The 19,995-nt window shown below is 40.8% G+C and overlaps 1 protein-coding gene across 2 annotated transcripts in view; it reads right to left on the reverse strand.

Annotated features, from left to right (window-relative positions):
• LOC105672827 (probable G-protein coupled receptor B0563.6) overlaps window positions 1-19,995 on the reverse strand; it is a 37,538-nt gene that overhangs the window by 10,999 nt on the left and 6,544 nt on the right. For both annotated transcript variants that reach the window (XM_012368003.2, XM_012368002.2), the window contains exon 2: window positions 9,905-10,707. In XM_012368003.2, the coding sequence (XP_012223426.1) occupies window positions 9,905-10,121 (217 nt within the window). In that variant the 5' untranslated portion in view covers window positions 10,122-10,707. The remainder of the gene's footprint in view (window positions 1-9,904; window positions 10,708-19,995) is intronic.

Here is a 19,995-nt window from a genome sequence, read left to right on the forward strand (position 1 = left end):
CAAAAGTTACGTATCGAATAATAATACATATTAAATAGGTATAGTAAATATGCTGCTTTTCCAAGTTTCATATTCGGACGTTTTAAACAATTTTTAAGTAATAAAAAATCAAAACTCTAATGAATTTAAAATATATACCTTTATTCCGTTTTGCTTTTATCGTTCATCTTTCAAAAATGCAAAATGCTTTTGCGCGCCGCTTTAATTTTCTGCTTTCCGAATCTTACGCTGCGATTCCGCAACCGGCAAGTTCTCTCTCACGAAGCCATGTAATGAGAATGTAAATTCGCGAGTTTTGCGACAAGTTCTCTTAGTAAATAAACGTTACGATCTCTGATGTGTAGCACGCGCGGAAATAAGAAGACCCACACGTGCAACTTACAGAGTGGTTTCGCCGTATATGTGAAAATGCATGGCATGTGGCGTGGAATGACGCGCTGCGGTACGCTAAGTGAAGCTATAATAATCCCTCAGTGCAGCTCGATTATTACATGGAGACGATATATCGAAACTGTGAAGACCAAAATTGTTCGCATCGGAATACTTCGTCCGTATTTTTACCGTGCGCTGAATACTGCCGTCTAAATTTTGTTTGCTTTACGCTGATCACGTTTAACGCCAATATTTGATGACAAATGGGCGCTTAACGATGAAATAAAAATACGAACTTTTATATGGCAAAAGTTTTACCTTATAAAGAATTAAATCCTTTTTGCATCGATTAATATTAGCTTTTAATAGCGCACAAACAATCCTGCTAGGCAGCGTTTAAATCATAAAGACTTGCTGACAAGCGCAAAACGTTCGTTTGTCCCTGAAGTTGTTTCATCTTAGGGCCGATCTTAAGATCGAGGCCACTGAATCTCCTTAGTCGTTGACTGAAACGCGATGTCGCTGCCATGCAAATGGCCGGCTTAAGTGGACGACGTTGCAGCTGTTTAACCGCTTCGGAAAGTGTCGTGTCGTACTCGCGAGAACAAGAACATACTTTTTAAAAATGAACGTCGCCAACGTTAAATTGTTCCTCGATAACTGTAATTTTATTGTGCTAGTGGAATGTAAGTACAGCGTTGGGACGGCTTATCGTTTGTGCTTTTAGAAAAGTAAAGAAAGAAAGAGATAGAGAAAAAGCCAAAGATCACCTAAAGATATCCAATTCTTATCGTTATTGATACTGGACAAGAATATGGTCGCGCGGAGAGCTTTTTCCAATTTGTTTTCGTGCAGAAACTAGATCTTCATTACGGATGCGCTTTTTACATATTTGTAATAACAAATGCGTAATCCAGCTCGATATTAAAAAAAAATCATATGTCCATGTCTTTATATTTTCTTCAAACGTGGAACCAAAAAGAAACTGATGCTCGAGCAAGAATTTCCGTATCGATATTAGAAACCTTCGTCGCGCGAAGAATAAGCGACCGCGACAGCAGCACGAAGTAAATTGAATTGTTAATTATTATCTTAGGCGGTAATGCCGCGGTGGGCATGAATATTTATGGGCGAGGTAGTCCGCACTTTCTTAATATATCGTCAGGCGCTATACTGAATCCTTAAATCCATGTCGACATCGCCGCGGGTAACATTATGAATTTATGAATTTCGGATCGATTATTATTATCATTTTGTAGATAGCGGACACGGAAAAGTTACGGTTGACATAATTCCGAGGGCATATTTCATCTTTTGAAGTACATTTGACAAAATTGTAATTTCTTTCGTCAATTTACTGCAAGTATTCGTATAATTTTTGTTTCGCTGAAGAATATACGAATTTAAACGAGTGCTAAAGAATTTGCTCGAGTCTTAATGATCTATTTGTATTTTTGTATAGCAATCTATATTCAAGAGGTGCAATTTTATCCTGGATATAAGATAAGAATTCGTGGATCTCTCTTTGATCAAATTGGCTGTCCCTGCCGTCGGCTATCGTCAAAATGATACGGATTTCCGGGAGAGTAAATCGATCTCATCCATCCTACGTTATTCAACATTGAGCCTCTCATACGTGACTACGAGCAACCGCACGGATGTCAAGACGAACGTGGTCACATCGCATATAAATTGCAAAATCTACTGCGGCCCGGGATTCCGCAGAGTAACTAAGATGTATATTTTTCAGGGGACACGCGAATGTCTATATCACATAAAAAGAATAGTATCGCATCATCGGTTTTTAATTTTGCAGATACATTACTCTTTAATGACGATGAATTATGTAAGCTGAAATTCGTTTTCATAATTTTACAAGTTATATCTTAAAAAATACGATATTTTAAAATTTGATAAAGCAAAAGTTTTCTCTTCGTTGCTATATATATTTTTATTTAATATTCTATTAAGCATTTTCAGATATCTTTCACAGAAGAAATAACTTTTTGCATTAACGAGTTGAAAGAAATGGCAAAGTTGTCTTTGACCCGAAAAGGTTCGCAATTTCTCTCTCGCGAAAGCACGAGAATCTTCTTCGGGATTAAATTACAGGTGCTCAAAGAAGTGAACCTGCGCTAAAATACTGAAAGCTTTCTACGCGATAAATATTCCGCGGTTATTACGATTCTTCGACTCGATTTGTTAGCCGTATTACACTCTTATCTGTCCGTATCGCAGCGGAAAAGTATTATACATCCTGATGTCGGATATTACCTTATTGCGTCGATCGTTATAATATATAGACACGGAAAGAACTGCGTAATGAGAGGCCAGGATTGCAGTCTTGACCTACCTTTTTCACACAGTCAAATGTCAATTCTGCGAAACGATCAAGCGCGCACGTTGCTCGTCTCATCGCGTCGACAGCAAATTATAAGATAATCCCGCGGCTGTTCTTCGGCTCGTGCACTCGTGTTAAGCGCAAAACGCGCTTTAATTCACGAAACGACGGATGAGAGCTCTCGCAGTTGTTTAGCGCGGTAGTTAATACTCTCCGGCGGGAGAGCGGACGACGGTACTCACGCGCGATCGTTAATATTCATAAAGCCCGAAATAGCCCGCGCGCTGTTATTTGGATCCGTAACACGACTGTCCGTGTGAACTCCGCGAATTTTCCCCGTATTAACGGCGCCGAGAAATTCATGTTCTCGGAAAGGACACGGCGATTTTATATCAGCGAATGCCCGAAAGTTTTTGCAAAGAATTAGGGAGGATTTCCTTTAATATCGATATCTCCGAAATATTTTCCCAAGTGAGAGTTGACGACGCAGTTTGACGGATAAGGCTTATTTGTTTCCCCTTCGCTTTATCCATCTATATAAATATTATATTTCTCAATATAACGTCTCCGGTGCGCTCGTAATTAACAATTTCGCTACGTATATCAATCTTTCAGATGACATCCTATTTTTAAACCGAAGACTTATTGAAAATTGTAGTTTTTATGGCAAATTAAATTACTTTCTTATATTCTTTAAAAAAATAAAAACAATTAAAAAAAAAAATTTCTTTAGAACAAACACTTTTTATTTAGAAATTCTGGAAGAGGAAATATTAATTTTGTTACGAGAGAGGTTATTGGGACTTTTACTTGAGAATCTCCGTGATATAAATGATGTAATTGATGGAGAGTATTGTGCTTAATCTCTGTAGCGACGAAGTAATACTTTTAATTTTTTTCTATACATTCGACCGCTTTATTTTAATTATCTTTTTTTTTCTGACACGCAATTCTTTCATTAAATTGTCGTTTCTGTACAATAATAAGTCTCCTTTTTATATCAACTGATAAGAACCCGTATCTTGGTTTCTCCGTTTTTCATTCGATCGCATTGTCCGCATAACAAAGTTTCTCGGACTGTCAAAAATGCTATAAATCTACGCGTGCGCAGGTGCAACGTGTTAAAGGAATTACTTTGAAGCGGATACATGTTCCACTCCTGATAATTCCTTTGACCAACGCGTGTTGCGGCAGCCTGATTGTCTTCTCGCTAGGGTAATCAAACTTGGACGGTCCCTTTTATCTCGCTGCACCGCGCAATACCTCGATATATCGATCATGAGACCACTAGATCACAAAGGATCTTTTTGGTGAAGATAATGTGCTAAAGAGTCCTGTGTTTTCCTGTCTACGAAAGTCATTATGGTTCACGATTTTACTCTAATTTTTTCGTAATGTTACAATTCGAAAATATCTAATTTCGAGCATGTAATTCTTCCAGAGAGATTCATACGCTTTTTCATTCCTTTCGATAAATATTTAAAAATCGACTTTTTATTTTTTTCACGTGATTTATTTCGATGCACTTGCACGCGTTTGCCATTTCCCAAATTCAACAAATTCCAAGTAAATCGGGTGATGGCGTAGGCACTCGGTCCCGAAATAATTTCGTGTGTTGCAAGGTTGAATGCCATATGGTTTGCGAGTAAAAATGTTTCAGTCGTGACAACAATAGACGCGACGCTTGACCGAGAAGCGAAGGATACAGACGCTCGCTCATCCGCCGTGCGGAGTATTCGTAAACGAAACGAGACGGACCATAGCGGAAACATCGAAGAATGGAAACGACGTATCAATAAAAAGTCATGGCGCAATAAAACGACTCGAAAGCCGCGGAAACATCGTGAATCATCGCTCCGATTCGCACATTTATCGCGGCACCTTCCGTTCGTGGGACCGGCGCGATTTGCCGCTTAACGACTTCGTTCCGCGCCATTGCCGGATGTTTTCCTTGCCATTAGGGGTTGTAAAATTGACGCCGGGAGCAGCGCGGGAAATCCCTTTTGATGAATCTTAACGGTGACTCGGATGAAGCTCCCCAAGAAGTTAGAAGGATACCCCGCTGTTTCTCGCAGTTTCCGCGCACGTTCCAAATTGCATTTCCCTACGCACAAATTCTTCCACCCCAATACTCGGCAATTCGCAATATTTCCAGGCTCAAAGGCACGTCCCTTCGTTTCCCTTTCCCGCGCACGCCTTTATCCTGTCTGCCGGCATCTTCGTCCTCGGCGACGTATGTCGCGCATATCGATGTGTCCCGCTCCGCGTGACGAGCACGTCGGCCGTCGCTCGCTTATTTACATACGCGCCGCGGCGATGTACAGCCGTGCGACGCGAGAATGTCACACCGCTCGCTCGCGCACACTGAGCGTAAAGGTCTCTCCCCTTTCTTTTTCCCCTTCGACACGCCGAGCGTCGCAGCGACCACTGATGCTCCCCGCTCTGATATTTGACGCTGCTAGAATTTTGATGCTCCGCCCGTATAGGGGATATAGACACTAGTGCACCGCACGTTCGCTTATCTAACGAAATTGGCGTCGACTTCTTTGGAATTTTAATGACAGCAGGGACTTCTCAATGCATATATACGGTATGAATAACGCCGACCATCGGTCATCGCGGAAGTAATTGCCTGTAACTTTTGGTGGAAATTCGCTTACCGCTATTTTTGGACGGCGTCGACTGATTTATTGTATCGATAAAAATAAATCTATGAGTAGGGTAGTTAAATGGGGCTTCCTGACAAGTTTCGCCATTTCCGCAAGATTTTATCAGATAGACGCGTTTGATAAGCTTTTCATAGTGTATGATACGAAATATCAGTGAAAATAAATCAGAAAAATGAAGACAAAGTATAATAATTAATTAGTAGCAATATTAACATTGTTCAAGCAAATAATTGAACGAGAAGGAAATTATGTAAAATTATATTAACAAAAATAATTTATATATTTTAATATCAATCGCAGAGATGAAACAATTTAGTTATTTTTATTGATAAACTATTTTCTATTGTATTATATATAATATTTTGTAATGTACCTATAAATTCTGTGCTCTTCGAACAAGACCGTCGGCATAAAATGCATGACAAAAGGCGAGTCAAATCTCATGAGGGCCACATCTCTGTTCGTGACTATCCTTTGTGCGTAAAAAGATATCCGAGTTTCTTGCTTACATATAGTAAGATCAAGGATGGTCAGGCCCGTAGAGAACTTGAATTACACTAGCGAGAGCAAGCAACACTCTCAGGATTTCATTCTGCCATTTTCACGCGAACCCGGATTATGGTGTCACATATATATAGTAGAGGATGTCCCTTTTTATTGTCGACACTTTGATAAATTTAATTTTGTCAGTAAATATTTCATTTTATTTGCACGAATATTTAAAAAAAAACTAACAATAGAAAATTAAAAAAATATTTTTAAACTTATAATGAATATCTTTATTTTTCAGTGTGTTTGACGTTAAGTTTTTTCACAATTACCTTGAATATATTTTAAAAATTTCTCGACTGTGCATAGACATTTCGACAATACATAATGATCGTTGATATAAAATGCACATTTCGACAATTTTAATGTATTATGAAACGTTTCTATAATATAAAAAAATATGAGTACTCACTGTTACAACTAGTTCTAATTGTAAGTGAATATAATCGACGAAGCTATTTATTGCGCACTGCGAGTGTAATCAGCGGCAACTTAACCGGACTCTAATATCGTTTATAATAGAACTCTCGAATGAGATTTGATTAGCCATTATTCGCGATCTACTGGTTAAATAATTAATTTTGACAAGCTCAGTGGTGAAAGCGAGTGAGAATTTTCACAGACGAAGGATGCGTCAGCAACACTTACCGGAGATACCAAGTTTCTTGATGGATACCGGGATCAAGCACACTTGAAGCTTGGCGAACTTGAAGGAAGGCGATTAAAGTCTAGAATACATATATACATCGGCTACAGGGAATTGAGAGGGAGGAAGAGGGAAGGGGTAGAAAAAGAGCTGTGCGAGGAAGCTCCGGCCACGGTATGAAGCAAGACCGCGCTGCCATATCCCTCCTGCTCTCTCTTTCCATCTTACCGACCTCTTCTAATCCCCTAAACCTCTCTAAGGCTGCGTTTCCAGCATCTCGCGCGCACGAGAAAACCGAGTAAAACGGAAATTTCGCGCGATCCCTCGCACCCGGGCGCCGCCCGATATCGGGATAACTCCACCGGGTATCGATATCGAATCAGCAACACGCCGGTTATAAGTGATCCGCCGATCCTCCACGCTGAATTCCACGATATTCTCGGCCGAGGTAAAAGATCTCCATACAAAATTCATACGGTGAGTTTCGCGGATAATACTCGTCATATACTTATCAGGCTCGCGGTTTTATTTTATTTTCGCGGGTTTTATTTATATTTTACTTTATTATTTCTCCATCCAACGCATGGCGCGTTATTCTTCTTACTCTCAACGCGTCTGTGAATTTGGAAATATGCGCGTCGAAAGGTGTAAGTTTATGCTAATCCGGCGGAGAATACGGAAAGAATTAGCTCCGGCTAAACCGAGGCGAAATTAAACGAGCACGCGCGAGACAATGCTTTCGCAGCAAACGTGTGTACCTCGATGGCGTAAACCACTTAGAGCCGGCTTTGCACTCTTGCGGCGTGATTCCGTGTGTGTGCACTGAGCTCCGGGCTATATTCCGCGGCTTTGCAGCTGCGACGGAGTTAAGCGAGTGCAGGTCCTCATATACGCGGGGACGTGTTACAGTCGCGGCCTAATGCTTAAGGAATCCGACTGGCGATAAAGACACGGTTCGGGACACGTGCCACCCCCTGGAGTGTCGTGAATCTGGCTCCAATTCGAAACGGCACGGCGCGCGTAACGAAAATACCAAAATCGAATTGCCGAGTAATTTCCTCCCTAATGCACTGGCCTGGTTGCCCCGGAAACGAGCGCGGACGTCTGCGGCGCCGCAAAAACCGCCGAATCTTCCGTCCTGGGGAAGCTACGAGGGACAACTCGCCATGAACACGAGAGCATAGTTACCGTCCCATCGACCTCGTTGTTGTTCTCGAAACGCTTCTCTTCGGGAACGACTGCGTTTTGTACGCGCGATTTATCTCCACTATTCTCCAGATTGAAAAATAAATTAACCATTTTCAGGAGCAACATATTTTATACTATGCTTGCTTCAATCTTGACGGTAAAATATATATAAAGAAAAATTACGACGCAAAAATGCTTATTTTTTAAGTATTTTCTTCTGTTTTTCAAAATTTGAATTTTTTAATTATCTTTAATTTCGTTGTTGAATCAATTTTACAACAATTTATTATTAAATAGATGTATCTTTTCGGAAAATTATTTTTCTCGAAAATATATCTCGTAATGTATAATTTCAATTTATATAAATTATTAATTTTATTATCTCTAACAAATTTCCCTAATGCGACAATTAATTCATTAATATCAGTCGCCGCGGCAACAAGTTTAATGTCAATAACCGAGCGACCTATTCTTCTCCGAAGCGCAAATATACACGGCGATGATAGAGCTATTAATAAGGACGATATGTGGCTAATGGACGAAATCCGTGGGCGGCATTCAGCGCAAACAATGGCGCGACGCCAAAAAAATAATCCGGTCGCCGAGGGCAGTGTGTTTTGGGATCTCGGTAGGAGGCTCGCGGAAACAACTTACTTTGGCTTGCTCTCAAAATGCCAGTCTATTTGGCCGTGCTTTCGCGCGCTTCCAGAACGCAACCGCGAATGTTTACCGGTTATAATCGCAGCGATGCGATGCCGGAGATCGCGTCTCCATACATGAAGAACAAACTCCGTCTCTCTCTCTTTCTCTCTCTCTCTCTCTACTTGAACCGCCCGTGTTAATTACCAACCGGAATTTCGCTGTTTATTTTCGGAATAAGACGAGATTCACGCCGGTTTAATCCGACGAAGCGCTTTCCGATGCACCCGACACGCGTTTCAGAACAGATATGCGTTACTTAGTCGCCTCGCTGTCACGCGAAACTACGGCGATGAATATTGATGACCGGTTCACGATAAAATAGTAAAATCAACGAACGTAACGATTGGAAAGTTAATTGAGAGTAATGCTCGTCTTTTTCCGGCTGCGGGGAACGGTTCATTAATCTCGTGGTGAATTCGCGCACTGTGCAGCGTCGAATTTTCGACGTTTCGGAAGATATTTCCTGACGGCTGCTTCCGACAGGACGAAATGCGGGCGAGCACTTTGCGTGACCCCGTGGGTGGAGTGTTTTTCCCGAAAGCAAGGAAAGTTTAGAACGAGAAAGGACCGAGGGGAGCGTTCGCTTAAAATTTCCTCAAGTAAGTTCGGCGCCGAAAGCACGCGTGTGTACGCGTCCACGCGCACTGATGATCAACCAATTTGCATTGAAACAGAAATATGATATTACCAGCATCTACAGCGCTCGTCGTCTGCGCTCGTAACCAGTGCTTGTTATTCCCCGTGCTTCTGCGAAGAAAAAGATTCTCTCGTCCTTTGTATTTTGACGCGTAAATATATTTGCACCATTTCTTTTTCTGATATCTCTCCCCCCCCCCCCCTCTCCCTCTCTCTCTCTCTTTTGGTATCCAGTTTTCTCTCAATCGAGAAAATTGCGGATAATCGGCGTTAATGACGTGCGCTGTACTTGAACACGCACGCTCTCGAGCGTTCGATAATGCACCGCCGTATAAAGTAATGCAATCGAGCTTCCTGTCCCGATATTACGTAAACATGGAATAACTTTATTGGAAGCTATTACACCGCACTCTGCTAATGGTACCGCTTCTTCCCTCCTCGTCGTCTCTTATTTCAATGCACCCGGCGCGCTCTTTTCTCTTGTCTAAAGAGATGTTATCATCGCAGAGGGTTGCTTTCGGACCAATTTTTTGTTACCATAAGCTCGTTTCCCTGCTTCTCGAGAAAATACTCCCCACGATTTTCATAATTCTATTCTATCTCCAATTTCTCGATAAGCAAATGATTACTCTTTTCGTGAAAAATAAATATATCACGAAAACCCCAAATAGAAATACTTTTCTAAACTAAGTTTAGCTGTATTAATTATTTCATTATGATTTGTGACACAGCATTCCTGATTTGCAAATACGAAACAAGAATTTTGACGGGAAAACAAATAATGAATAAATGACGCCTCACCTCTCATGTAGATGTACGCTGTGCCGCGCATGTTTCTTCTCGTGAGGACGACAAGATTCAGAATGTTACCGACGATGCCGAGGATACAAATGGTCGGCAACACGATACCGTAACTGACCCTTCGCAAAGTCGGCGTTCGAGGATCCTCCAACATATCCAGATCTTCCGGCAGCAAGCAAATATTTTTAATGTCGCTTATATTGAGCACGGTCACCATCTTGCCGCTCTCTTTCTTTCTTCCTTTTTCTTCAACACTTTTCACAATTCACGATAAGCTTTCCCATCCCATTGTATACCCGGCCCATCTTCGAACTCTATCGCTCGGCCACCTTGCGCACATCTTGTGCACCGTTGTTTGGCTCGTGATTAGTTTGAAAGAGCAATTGCGCTTGTTCGAAATTTTCTAGTGGCGATGTGGTGACCCGACGACATCTCACGCGACTCGAACTCGGGAACATCCGAATGAGATTAGCGCGAGATAAAAGTTGGAAACGACACGCGCAGACTTGAAGACGCCTCTCGTCTCGAGCAAGATTGTTAGACCGGCGATTCTGCGGCACGAGTCACGAGTAGGCACTTCGCATTCCGGTTAAAAGTGTGCGCATCCATCAAAAATACCTGTCATGCAACAGGTGCGACAAAAGTTTCATTTCACGGGTGCTAGTGGCAGTTCGTAGAGTCTGAACAAGTCCGTCGGTTCACTTTCGATATTTGCGGCTGCTTATTTCACTGAGTGATCCGAGCGTGTTCTTCCTGACAATTTTTACGCCCGCATTTTCGAACGGCAACTGCTCCACGCTATCCTGAAAGCAAATAGTTGTCCATATGTATTCCACAAATCCAGTATATTCGCCGTAGCAATATATTTATTTCTGTGTGATCCATTCGGGCAATTTTAAACATAAAAAATTAAAATAGAATACTTACAACCAGACAAGACAGTTAAAATTATTAACTTTTACTTTCAAAATTTAATAACTGTTGTCAGATTTGTTGTCAGCATTTTTTAAACAATATTACGAAATTTCTTCTTTTCAGCATCTTAATTCTATTTTATTTGTAATATTTAATTTATTAAATAACATATATATACAAAAAAATCTGTCTGTGAAATCAGATAGAAATCTATCTGTCCCGTCACGTATCTATCTCTATTCCATAAATTTATATTCCCGGATTGCGGAAGAGCTGCGAAAATGCGGAATGATTGGAAGCAAAATTCTTCGCCGCGAAAGAGACTAATGATACAGGCGCGATTCTTCGTGGTTCCGCCTGGCAGAGCGAAGCGATCGGGAAATCCAGAGCAACCTCGTCTCGTCGCGGGAAGGAAATCGTTGCTGGCAGCAACGCGGATTTGGATTCAAGAGTCGGCTCTTCCGCTTCCGGATTTCGTGAATTTGTGGTTCGAGAAACGGCTGAAATTCGGATTCCGAACGAAAACGGATAGCATTCCTGCACTCCTTCCTCCCCCCTCCTCCTCCCCTTTGCTCCGTCCGGCTGCAATCCCCGCCAGCCCTTTTCCGGCGACACCTTTCGCGGGTAACGCGCGCCAGATCCATTCCCGGTAGTCGGTTTATATTCAAGACGTTCGTTCCGTGTCGCCGCGAATTCCTTCCGCCGGCGAAATATTTTCCTCCCGATGGAAGGATCGGCGAAGGCGGACTGTCTCCTGTCGCGCGCAAACGAATATAATCTGCGCATCCTGTCGCGCGAACCGCATTCCAAACGAGAACGCTTTACGCAGTCTGCTTGCTTAATGTATCTCTCTGTGTATGTTTGTTGATCCGCTGTCACACACAAAGCGAGACACCGAAATGCGCCACGTCCACTGTTTTCGCAAAGTTTGCGATCAAGCCCGAAGTTGAGGATCGCGTTTTATCCCGGTGACATTTCTGGCGCGATTCCTGAGAACTTCCCCGCAAAAAGTAGTCCCCGCGAGTTTTCGGGAGACGCGAAAGTTTCGCGGAGAGTTTCAAATCGATTTTCTGCAGCGGCAAACAAAATATTCGTTCCAATTTCTCACTGCACTGATTCGCGTGCGGTTATTGTATTTGTTTTCTCTCTATTGTATTAGTTTTTCTCGTCTTTCTTTGTCCGAATATTCGTGAGTGTATCATAGTATTCGAAGTGATATGAAATATGATGATTTTGCCATTAAAACATAGAGTCGGTAATCAACACTCGTGTCAGAAAGGAATTGTTTTTTCTTCTAAGTACCGAGGCGGCGAAAGTTACCCACAGTCTGTCCCTCTATTATTTTCTGTAGTAAGTTGTGCCGTTTTGTAGGGCCCTTGAGGATCGTAAACGAAACTGTAAGGGAGTGCTTTCACCGTCGCGTTGTAAATTGGTCTGGTGAGAATCAGAAATTTAGGCTCACCCAAAGCAGTTAGGCCTGGTAACGGTTTAACAACTCTTTCGTATTTACATTTTATGTTAATATGTGTATGTAAGTTTTTAGTAATTATTATTTTGTACATTTGGAGCGCGTAAAAGTTTATTATTTATTCTTATTATTTTCAGCAAAAAATTTTATGCCATCTGTTTGGCTCTCTAAGAAATCTCTTTGAACCACATTTCGATTAATTTTCAATTTTTTATACAGTAAAAATTGTAACTATCTTGACATTGAATATTATCGTGTTAAAATTATTTTTTATTTTAAAAGAAAATTCTCTCTTTCTCATATCATATATATATATTTATCACAATTATCCGTTATTTGATTGCAATGAATTAATTTATAAAAGTTTGCTAAAGTTAACACTTTTTGTGCATTGTCTACTAAAGCAGAGCACAATAAGCGAATTAAACAAAATAATCAACTGCCTGTCGTAATAAACTTGGGAATGACAGCTTGAACCCGGATCGTTCGCCGAGACGCGGAGATTATTCGAGCTTCCGCGTGTATCGGGGATCACCGGGATTAATTCATGGTATAACGTCCTGCAAATCCGCGCGTTTTACGCTTTGCTTCGCAAATGTTTCCTGACGCGCGCACACCCTTCTCCAAGATCATAAGCTCAACGGTGTGCAAATAGAGTGGCGCGAGTGTGCTTCCTGTCGTTTCATGGATAGCTTATCGATCATTTAACCAGGATAGAGTCTTTCCCCCCCCTCCTCCCTCTCGCTGCCTCGGCAAATCTTTTGTAACATCTTTTCTCGCCTGATTCATGCAGCCGTGAGACGACAACGAATTTACGGTAAATAAACCCTCTCGCTCGGAGTATAAGCTGTAAAATCGCGATCGGTAGACCGTCAAATTGCACCGGGCCTCGGTTGATGGAACAGGGCAGATGAGGGGGGGCAGATGAGATCGCCCTCAAGTTTCCGAAACTCGCGGGGACGTGATGAAATTTGTAAATAAGTTACGAGCGCGGTAGTCTTTGAGATTTGAAGCGCGTCTTTTCAGAAACAGGGGCTGGTTGAAGTCGGAGTTGATGATGGATCTCGATGAATTATTCCGACGCATTATCTCGCGAGAAATCTATGATTACGCTATGCGAATGCTATTTGAATATCATTAACATAATTAAGTAAATATCCAAAAATTGGCGGGCTTGCGAGGCCTACGCAATTAAAATTGCTAAAACTTGCAAGTCCGCACCAGGGAGCTCTTGATATTTTAATATCACTCTAAAAAAAACCAAGTGTTTTTCTTTTGAGATAAAAATTTGTGTTGATCTTATTATTTCAATATTGAAAATAATTATTGTAAACTACACGGAAAAATATAGCTTGGATTTTAAATGTAAACCTGGTCGGTCTTTAGCAATATACTGATGTTCGTTGAAAAAGATCAGCGCTTCTGTAATCGAGTTGCTTGATGGAAAGTTGAGAAAAAGTCAATGAGAGTTCTGAGAGAGAGGTCTTTTTGCGTGCCGATGAGATTGATGGTTCCTCGACTTGACGACTTGACTTCAAGTCTTACCTGTCGCGATCGTTTTTACTCACTATTCACGTTATCGCGAATAGAATTGAAATGATTATCCAATGATCAGCTCTTTATTATTGATAGTTATTGTTCGAAAAAATCTGTTCTCTCTTTTTTGGAACGCACAGAAACGAGCAAAACTTCACATCGCATAATATTACAATACGAATGGCAAATTCCGTTACAGTACTCCGCCGAAATCAATATTGCGAAGGCATGCATCCTTGCGAGAAGGATAATCGCCGTTTTCGCCGAACGTTAACAAGATGCGAGGATTGATTTCTTTTTTGACTGAGTTTACTTGTTCGAGTTTACGTTGTTGCTTTTATAATATGTACTGATAATCTTGATGCAAAGCATGCAGATATTTTGCAATACGATAAAAAAGGGCGTGTGAGCGCGTCATATAGGAAGGATTATTTATAATCGTTACACTAAAACGCTGCCATTCGATCCGCATTGCGTACACAAGCGTCAGCTGTTATCCGCGTGGTCGACACGTGGATTGGAAAAATATTCCAGTGATAAATCACGAGCCATTTAGAGTGAAACAACACATTCATCGCGAGTCGATGGATCGGATATAAAAATAAAGCATTTTTTCCGTGAAAGAATCTTTTATGATTTATGCATGTAATCAACATTTAAGAGACCTTCTTGTTTAGGGGAAATTTAAGGATATTATCTTACTTAAATTTGGATTTTTTTACCCTTGACCTTATAACCCTGGCTTAACTTTATTAATAATGCACAAGATTTCATATATACACAAGCGTGAAAAGGATAAAAGTAAGGTAACATAAAACTGTGACATGATTTCGTATAGCAAACACGTGCAAATAATGATACTTCGGTATCTTTATTTTACTCTCTATTCTTTGTTTTTTTTTTGTTTCATTCTTTTTCACTCTGTTTCTCTTTTTTCAATCTCAAGAGTGAGATCATACTGCGAGGTCGGTAATTAACGACGTGTGTAGCGGAAAGAGCAAAATGTGCGGACGTAATTATAATTGTGATAACGGCGCAAATTCTAAATGAGAGCGGTCGTTTTTATTATCATTGCCGGATGGCCACGCTCAAGGGCGAGAAAAATACGAGAGGAGCAAAAGAAGTCGACACTCGCGCCAGCAAATGTAAAGCGTGTTAATAATTTTTGGTGTAACGCAGAACGGGAAACGGGAGCGGGGCGACCGCGTTGTGGAATTGACGCGCGGTGCAAGAGTCCCGCAGGAAACTTTGCAATTTTCTCGACCACGTGTGCGAGTGTGTTTCGCAACGGGATGACAAACTCTCGCAAATTTTGCACTGAGGAGGCTCCCCTTTCTCGCTCGCGCTTTTCAACCTACGCAGCAGCTGCGACTTAAAATACGCAGACAAAGAGGGAAACTCAGGCGTATTCGGAATTCGGACATTATGCATTTTCCTTCCGCGAGCACGTCGTTCACAACTACGTTTCTGAATCGTCGGAATGTATTGTGAGCGACAAGTGCGGACGACGGCACACAGGGAGGCGAATCGAGCCGATTTTACGCTTACAACGCATCCTTGCGCCATTTGGTGGGTTTAGCAGTTTAGTTCTCGTGACATTCCCAGCTGCTTGCGAACTTTTTCGCAGCGAAACTTTGCTCCGCTTTTCCCTTGCCTCTATTTTCCGAGTCTTTTCCTGAAATTTCCTTGGCGTCCAAATTTTTAGCGATTCGAAATAATTCTGCTAAACGCTTCGATACACACGCTTCGTACATTTTATTTTTATTATATTATTGCTGCTTAGCGTACGCAGCAATAATAAAATCAAATTTTTATGTAATTCTGAAAAATAGATTACATAATTTTTTAATTAAACAAAGATATGTTAAAAGCGAACACATTTAATACATATGGGATGTATTTAAGTCTCACAATTGATCATTTGATGATACTTCAGTCAATATTTTTTTCTACAGGGTCAATATTTTCATACATTTATGCAAAGCAGCGTAAAAGTCATAATAGAATATTCCGGAGACTGAAGTTTATAGCGGAAAACTTGGCGAAAAACCTGCTTATAACAAAGCTGTACGCGCTTCTTGACGGTCTTTTTTCCGCACTGTTTCTTTTAGCAAAACGACTAGAGAGGCGTCACGGGTAATTGAAAACTAAAAGCCCGCCTTCTACGTGATCTGAATAAACCGCGATACGTCGCGTATTACAAAGATAGAAATTTATCTTCCGAGTTGAGGAGCAGACACCAGAGAGTCTCGAGGAAAGAAGATTTATCACGGAAAGTACACGGGGCGAGGTGTACGCGGATGAGATCTAATTTATTCTCATGCATATTGCACATTATTTATCGCGTAACTCGCTTGCAAAACTCGCGCGTAGCCGCCGACGGAAATATATACACGGAATTAATTACGCGTTATTGGCGCGTGCACTTCAATTACATCGACTCCGCCCGCGCGCGATTTGCATATTACAGCAATAATTCGCGTAATTCTTTCACGAATTTATTTCGCACGCCTCCGTTAATTTTGATTATTTATCACTTCCTTTAGATTATCGTTTTTATTGAAACTTGCTTTACCGAAGCTCTTTTATATGATCACATTTGTGTATTTGTTGTATTTAATACTTCTGTCGGAAAAACGAATTATCTAAATCATTGTTTCCTTTATACAGCCTGCTCTCTCCCACCCTCTCGGGAGGTAATTAAACTTTACTGCCAGCAGCGAAATTAGGTCGGCGCGGATCGGAGGTGTGAGTGAAAAATATTTTAGTGGGTGCTTATCGAGCCACCGATAGCGTAATTAAAATCGATGTCAACGCATAAAGCCGCGTCCCGCTCGTTTGCCCGGCAAATGGGGACAGGTTTACGCACCCTCGTAATCCCGTTGTCGTCACGAAAATCGCTTTGCACGCAGTAATCGTCTAGGGACTCGGCTGGGTTAAATCAGGAGTAACGATCTTTTACTCCCTCTTTTTTTTTTACGAACGCGCGAGCTTTTACGATATGTGACTTTCTGCCACTTGTCGGTAACGACAGCGACAGAGATGGCAGTTATACCGTATAGGTCGTTACACCCGTCACGAGGATTCGAAAGAAAAGGAGGAAGCCCCCGCGGCGTACCGCGGACACGCATTTTCACGGCGACGTTCCTTACCTGAAAAAACGCGGCTTGATCGAACGTTGCAATAGTCTCTATTTCCTTCTCTCTCTGTCTCTCCCTCCCCCCTCTCTCTCTCTCTCTCTCTGTGTCAAGGTAGGATGAAAAGAAGAACGAGGCGGTTCTGAGTCTGACACTTGGAAACGGACGGCGCCGTATCACGCGTGATAAACTTTACACCGCGATGTCGGCCACCGCCGGCTGGAACGAAAAAAGATTATGTCGCGATAGTAAGCGAGATAACGAGATCCTTCTTTATATCAGAGACGCGTCGTAAAATCTCTTTCCTTCCCGGCAAGACGACGACGTCTACGTTCAAGCTCATGTCGATGACCGATGATATCTTCTCTTTTCTCGTTTGCCAATCCCCGCTGTCACTCTGTCGAAGGATCACTTCCGGTCCTTCGGTCTTCATGAGTAATATAAGGTATTAGAAATGCGCAACGCGTGTCTTTCTCGGTTATCTGCAATCTATTTCTGTGCTTGTATTATATTTTCTATTTAATATAATTTTCACAATATTTATTCTTAAATTCTATTTTTTTAAATAAATTTATGATCGATACTTCTCTATAGTGTACTAATGTTAATAATGAATTAAATTGTTAAGAAGTGTGATACTACAATGTTCACTTAAAAGCTTTCATTGCGTATTACTTCAAAATTTTTCAAATATTAATTTTGTAACATTAATGTTGAAAAATAATTATTAATTTTTTTTAACTTTACTCAGAGCATATAATATGTTGTTTAAAAACATTTGTTACGGTAATAAAATGTATATAAAAGTTATCTTGGATTTGTCGACTGTTTCGCTTTTTTATGCTGTCATATCAAAAGGATTAATTTTATTTTTGTAATTAATCGGTAATATATCGCAAATTAATTATTTAACGTAACTAATTACGAATCTACCGTAAGTACTAGAGCTTAGCTTTCAAGTAAAACTTGTTTCAATTTGCTATGATATGTTTCTACGAAGATATTGATTATTATATCGACTCAAACTCGCCGAAGAAAGTTGCATGGGTCTTGCTGGATCTACCGCTACAGCTGATAATAGTACCGTAATAGTTACGTAATAGATGCACGTGTTACGCATGTCACATGTACGAACACACACGCCGCGGCGCGTTTATTCATAAATAGTGGCAGGTGTGCCAGTCTTTGAAACTATAAATCTAAAAAGATCTTTTATGTTTTTTGTATTGAAGATGCTTACATCAGAAAGAGACCTTATGTAATAATAGAATATTTTATTTATTTGTAAATAATATTTACGTTTAACTAGTGCAGATTACAAATATATTTAGTCTTTATTAAAAGGAATGAAAAATTTAGAAAATTGTTGATCGCATAACAAAATAGAAGTAGAAATATAAATATTATTTTAAATTTAATAGGAAATTTTAAAGTAATGACGTGATAACTTTTTTTTAATACTCGTTTTTCGCTAACATTCTAAAAGATGCGATCACTTTATCTTAAATAACGCAAAATATTTGACATTTTGCTTCATTCTCGTAGAAATATACGAGACTCCCTGCAGATTTTCTCACACAACCATTATGTCGTAATTGATGGAGACACCGTCAAACTCTCCGAGATGGATTCGCGAGCAGCTATACGTCGTACGCGATTCGCAACAAATTACGACTACTCGAGGTTCGTCGACCGGATGGTCGTCAAAGCTAATTAAGGCGAGTGCTTGTCCTCTGCTTCTATCGACAATGCGCCAGATAGACTCGAGATAATTACGCATCACGCAGGCAGACAGCAGTTATAGAGCGACGCGGAAACCGTTAAGACGCTGTGGCAATTGTTGCATCTGGGGTAGAGATACGAAACACAGATTAAAGCGCAAACCAACTTTTATGCTGAAGTTTTCTGAATGTTGCGCGTTAATTCACTAAACATCCAATCGAACTTTTCAAAAATTGTCTCTAGAATATGAGAATTTGTTTGGTACATGACAGGAGATTAGACAGACAATATAAATTGCTAATATTATTTTAAACATTAATAATATATTTGTATTAATAAATTTAAAATACTGTAAAATAGCTGCTTCTAAATTACACTATAAAACTGTTATATTTTTGCCACCTGCTTGCCATCGTAAAATTAGAATAATTCACAAATTGAATTAATTAAAGAATTTAAGAAACAAAAATAGAAAAATAGAGGTAATTAATTAACATCAATTGATTAAGTTTTATGATATTGAAACAAAATTTGATTTGAAAACTTTTCCAAATTATTTTTATAATTCCGAATAAAATTTAACGAACGAAACGATAAAATCTAGGTAATTATCCAATTAAGTTTTAATACAAAAACTTTTGATTAATATTCATAATGTCTAACAAAATAATAGATAGCAGGATAAACGATATACTTGTTCTTCAGTTAGGGTTAAGGCTGAATGATGGCAGGATTCTTTCGCTTTATTTTGCCCCGCTATGAAACCATTAACGAACAAAGCCTTGAAAGCACAACACCATTCCGTAACTCGATCACGAACTCGCGAAAAAGAAAGGACGGCATAATGAAGAAATTTGAGAAATTCGTGTTTCTTAGTAATTATCGTTGGTTACGGCGAAAGTTTGCGACCCGCGGTCGAGATGCTATCCCGTCGTGTCGCCATGTGGCGGCGGAAATTATTCGCCTCGAAAACGAGAGCGTTACCTCAAACGCGCGAGCGGGAATAAAAGCGGGCGGACGCGAGATACGGTCGGCGGCGCCGCAAATCCCGGGGAAAAACTTGCGCCGGGGTGCCCCGGACAAAACTCGCAAACAGCCGAGAACGCGATTACAACTTCCTCCTCGCGGAACTAATTGCGCTGCAGGCAGGGGAAACGAAGTTGCCCCCTTTGTTTTGCATGCTAAGAGCATTTGAACGAACGAATCGCTCTCCGCCGCCGCACCAAGAACGCTCATTCTCGCGAGGACGCTCGCTCGAGGGAAAATCCTTATCAGGACCGGAGGATCGGGCGGCCGGTTTAGCCGTCGGACAC

The sequence above is a fragment of the Linepithema humile genome, chromosome 1 (assembly GCF_040581485.1).
Source record: "Linepithema humile isolate Giens D197 chromosome 1, Lhum_UNIL_v1.0, whole genome shotgun sequence".
In the NCBI taxonomy this organism is placed as follows: Eukaryota; Metazoa; Arthropoda; class Insecta; order Hymenoptera; family Formicidae; genus Linepithema; species Linepithema humile.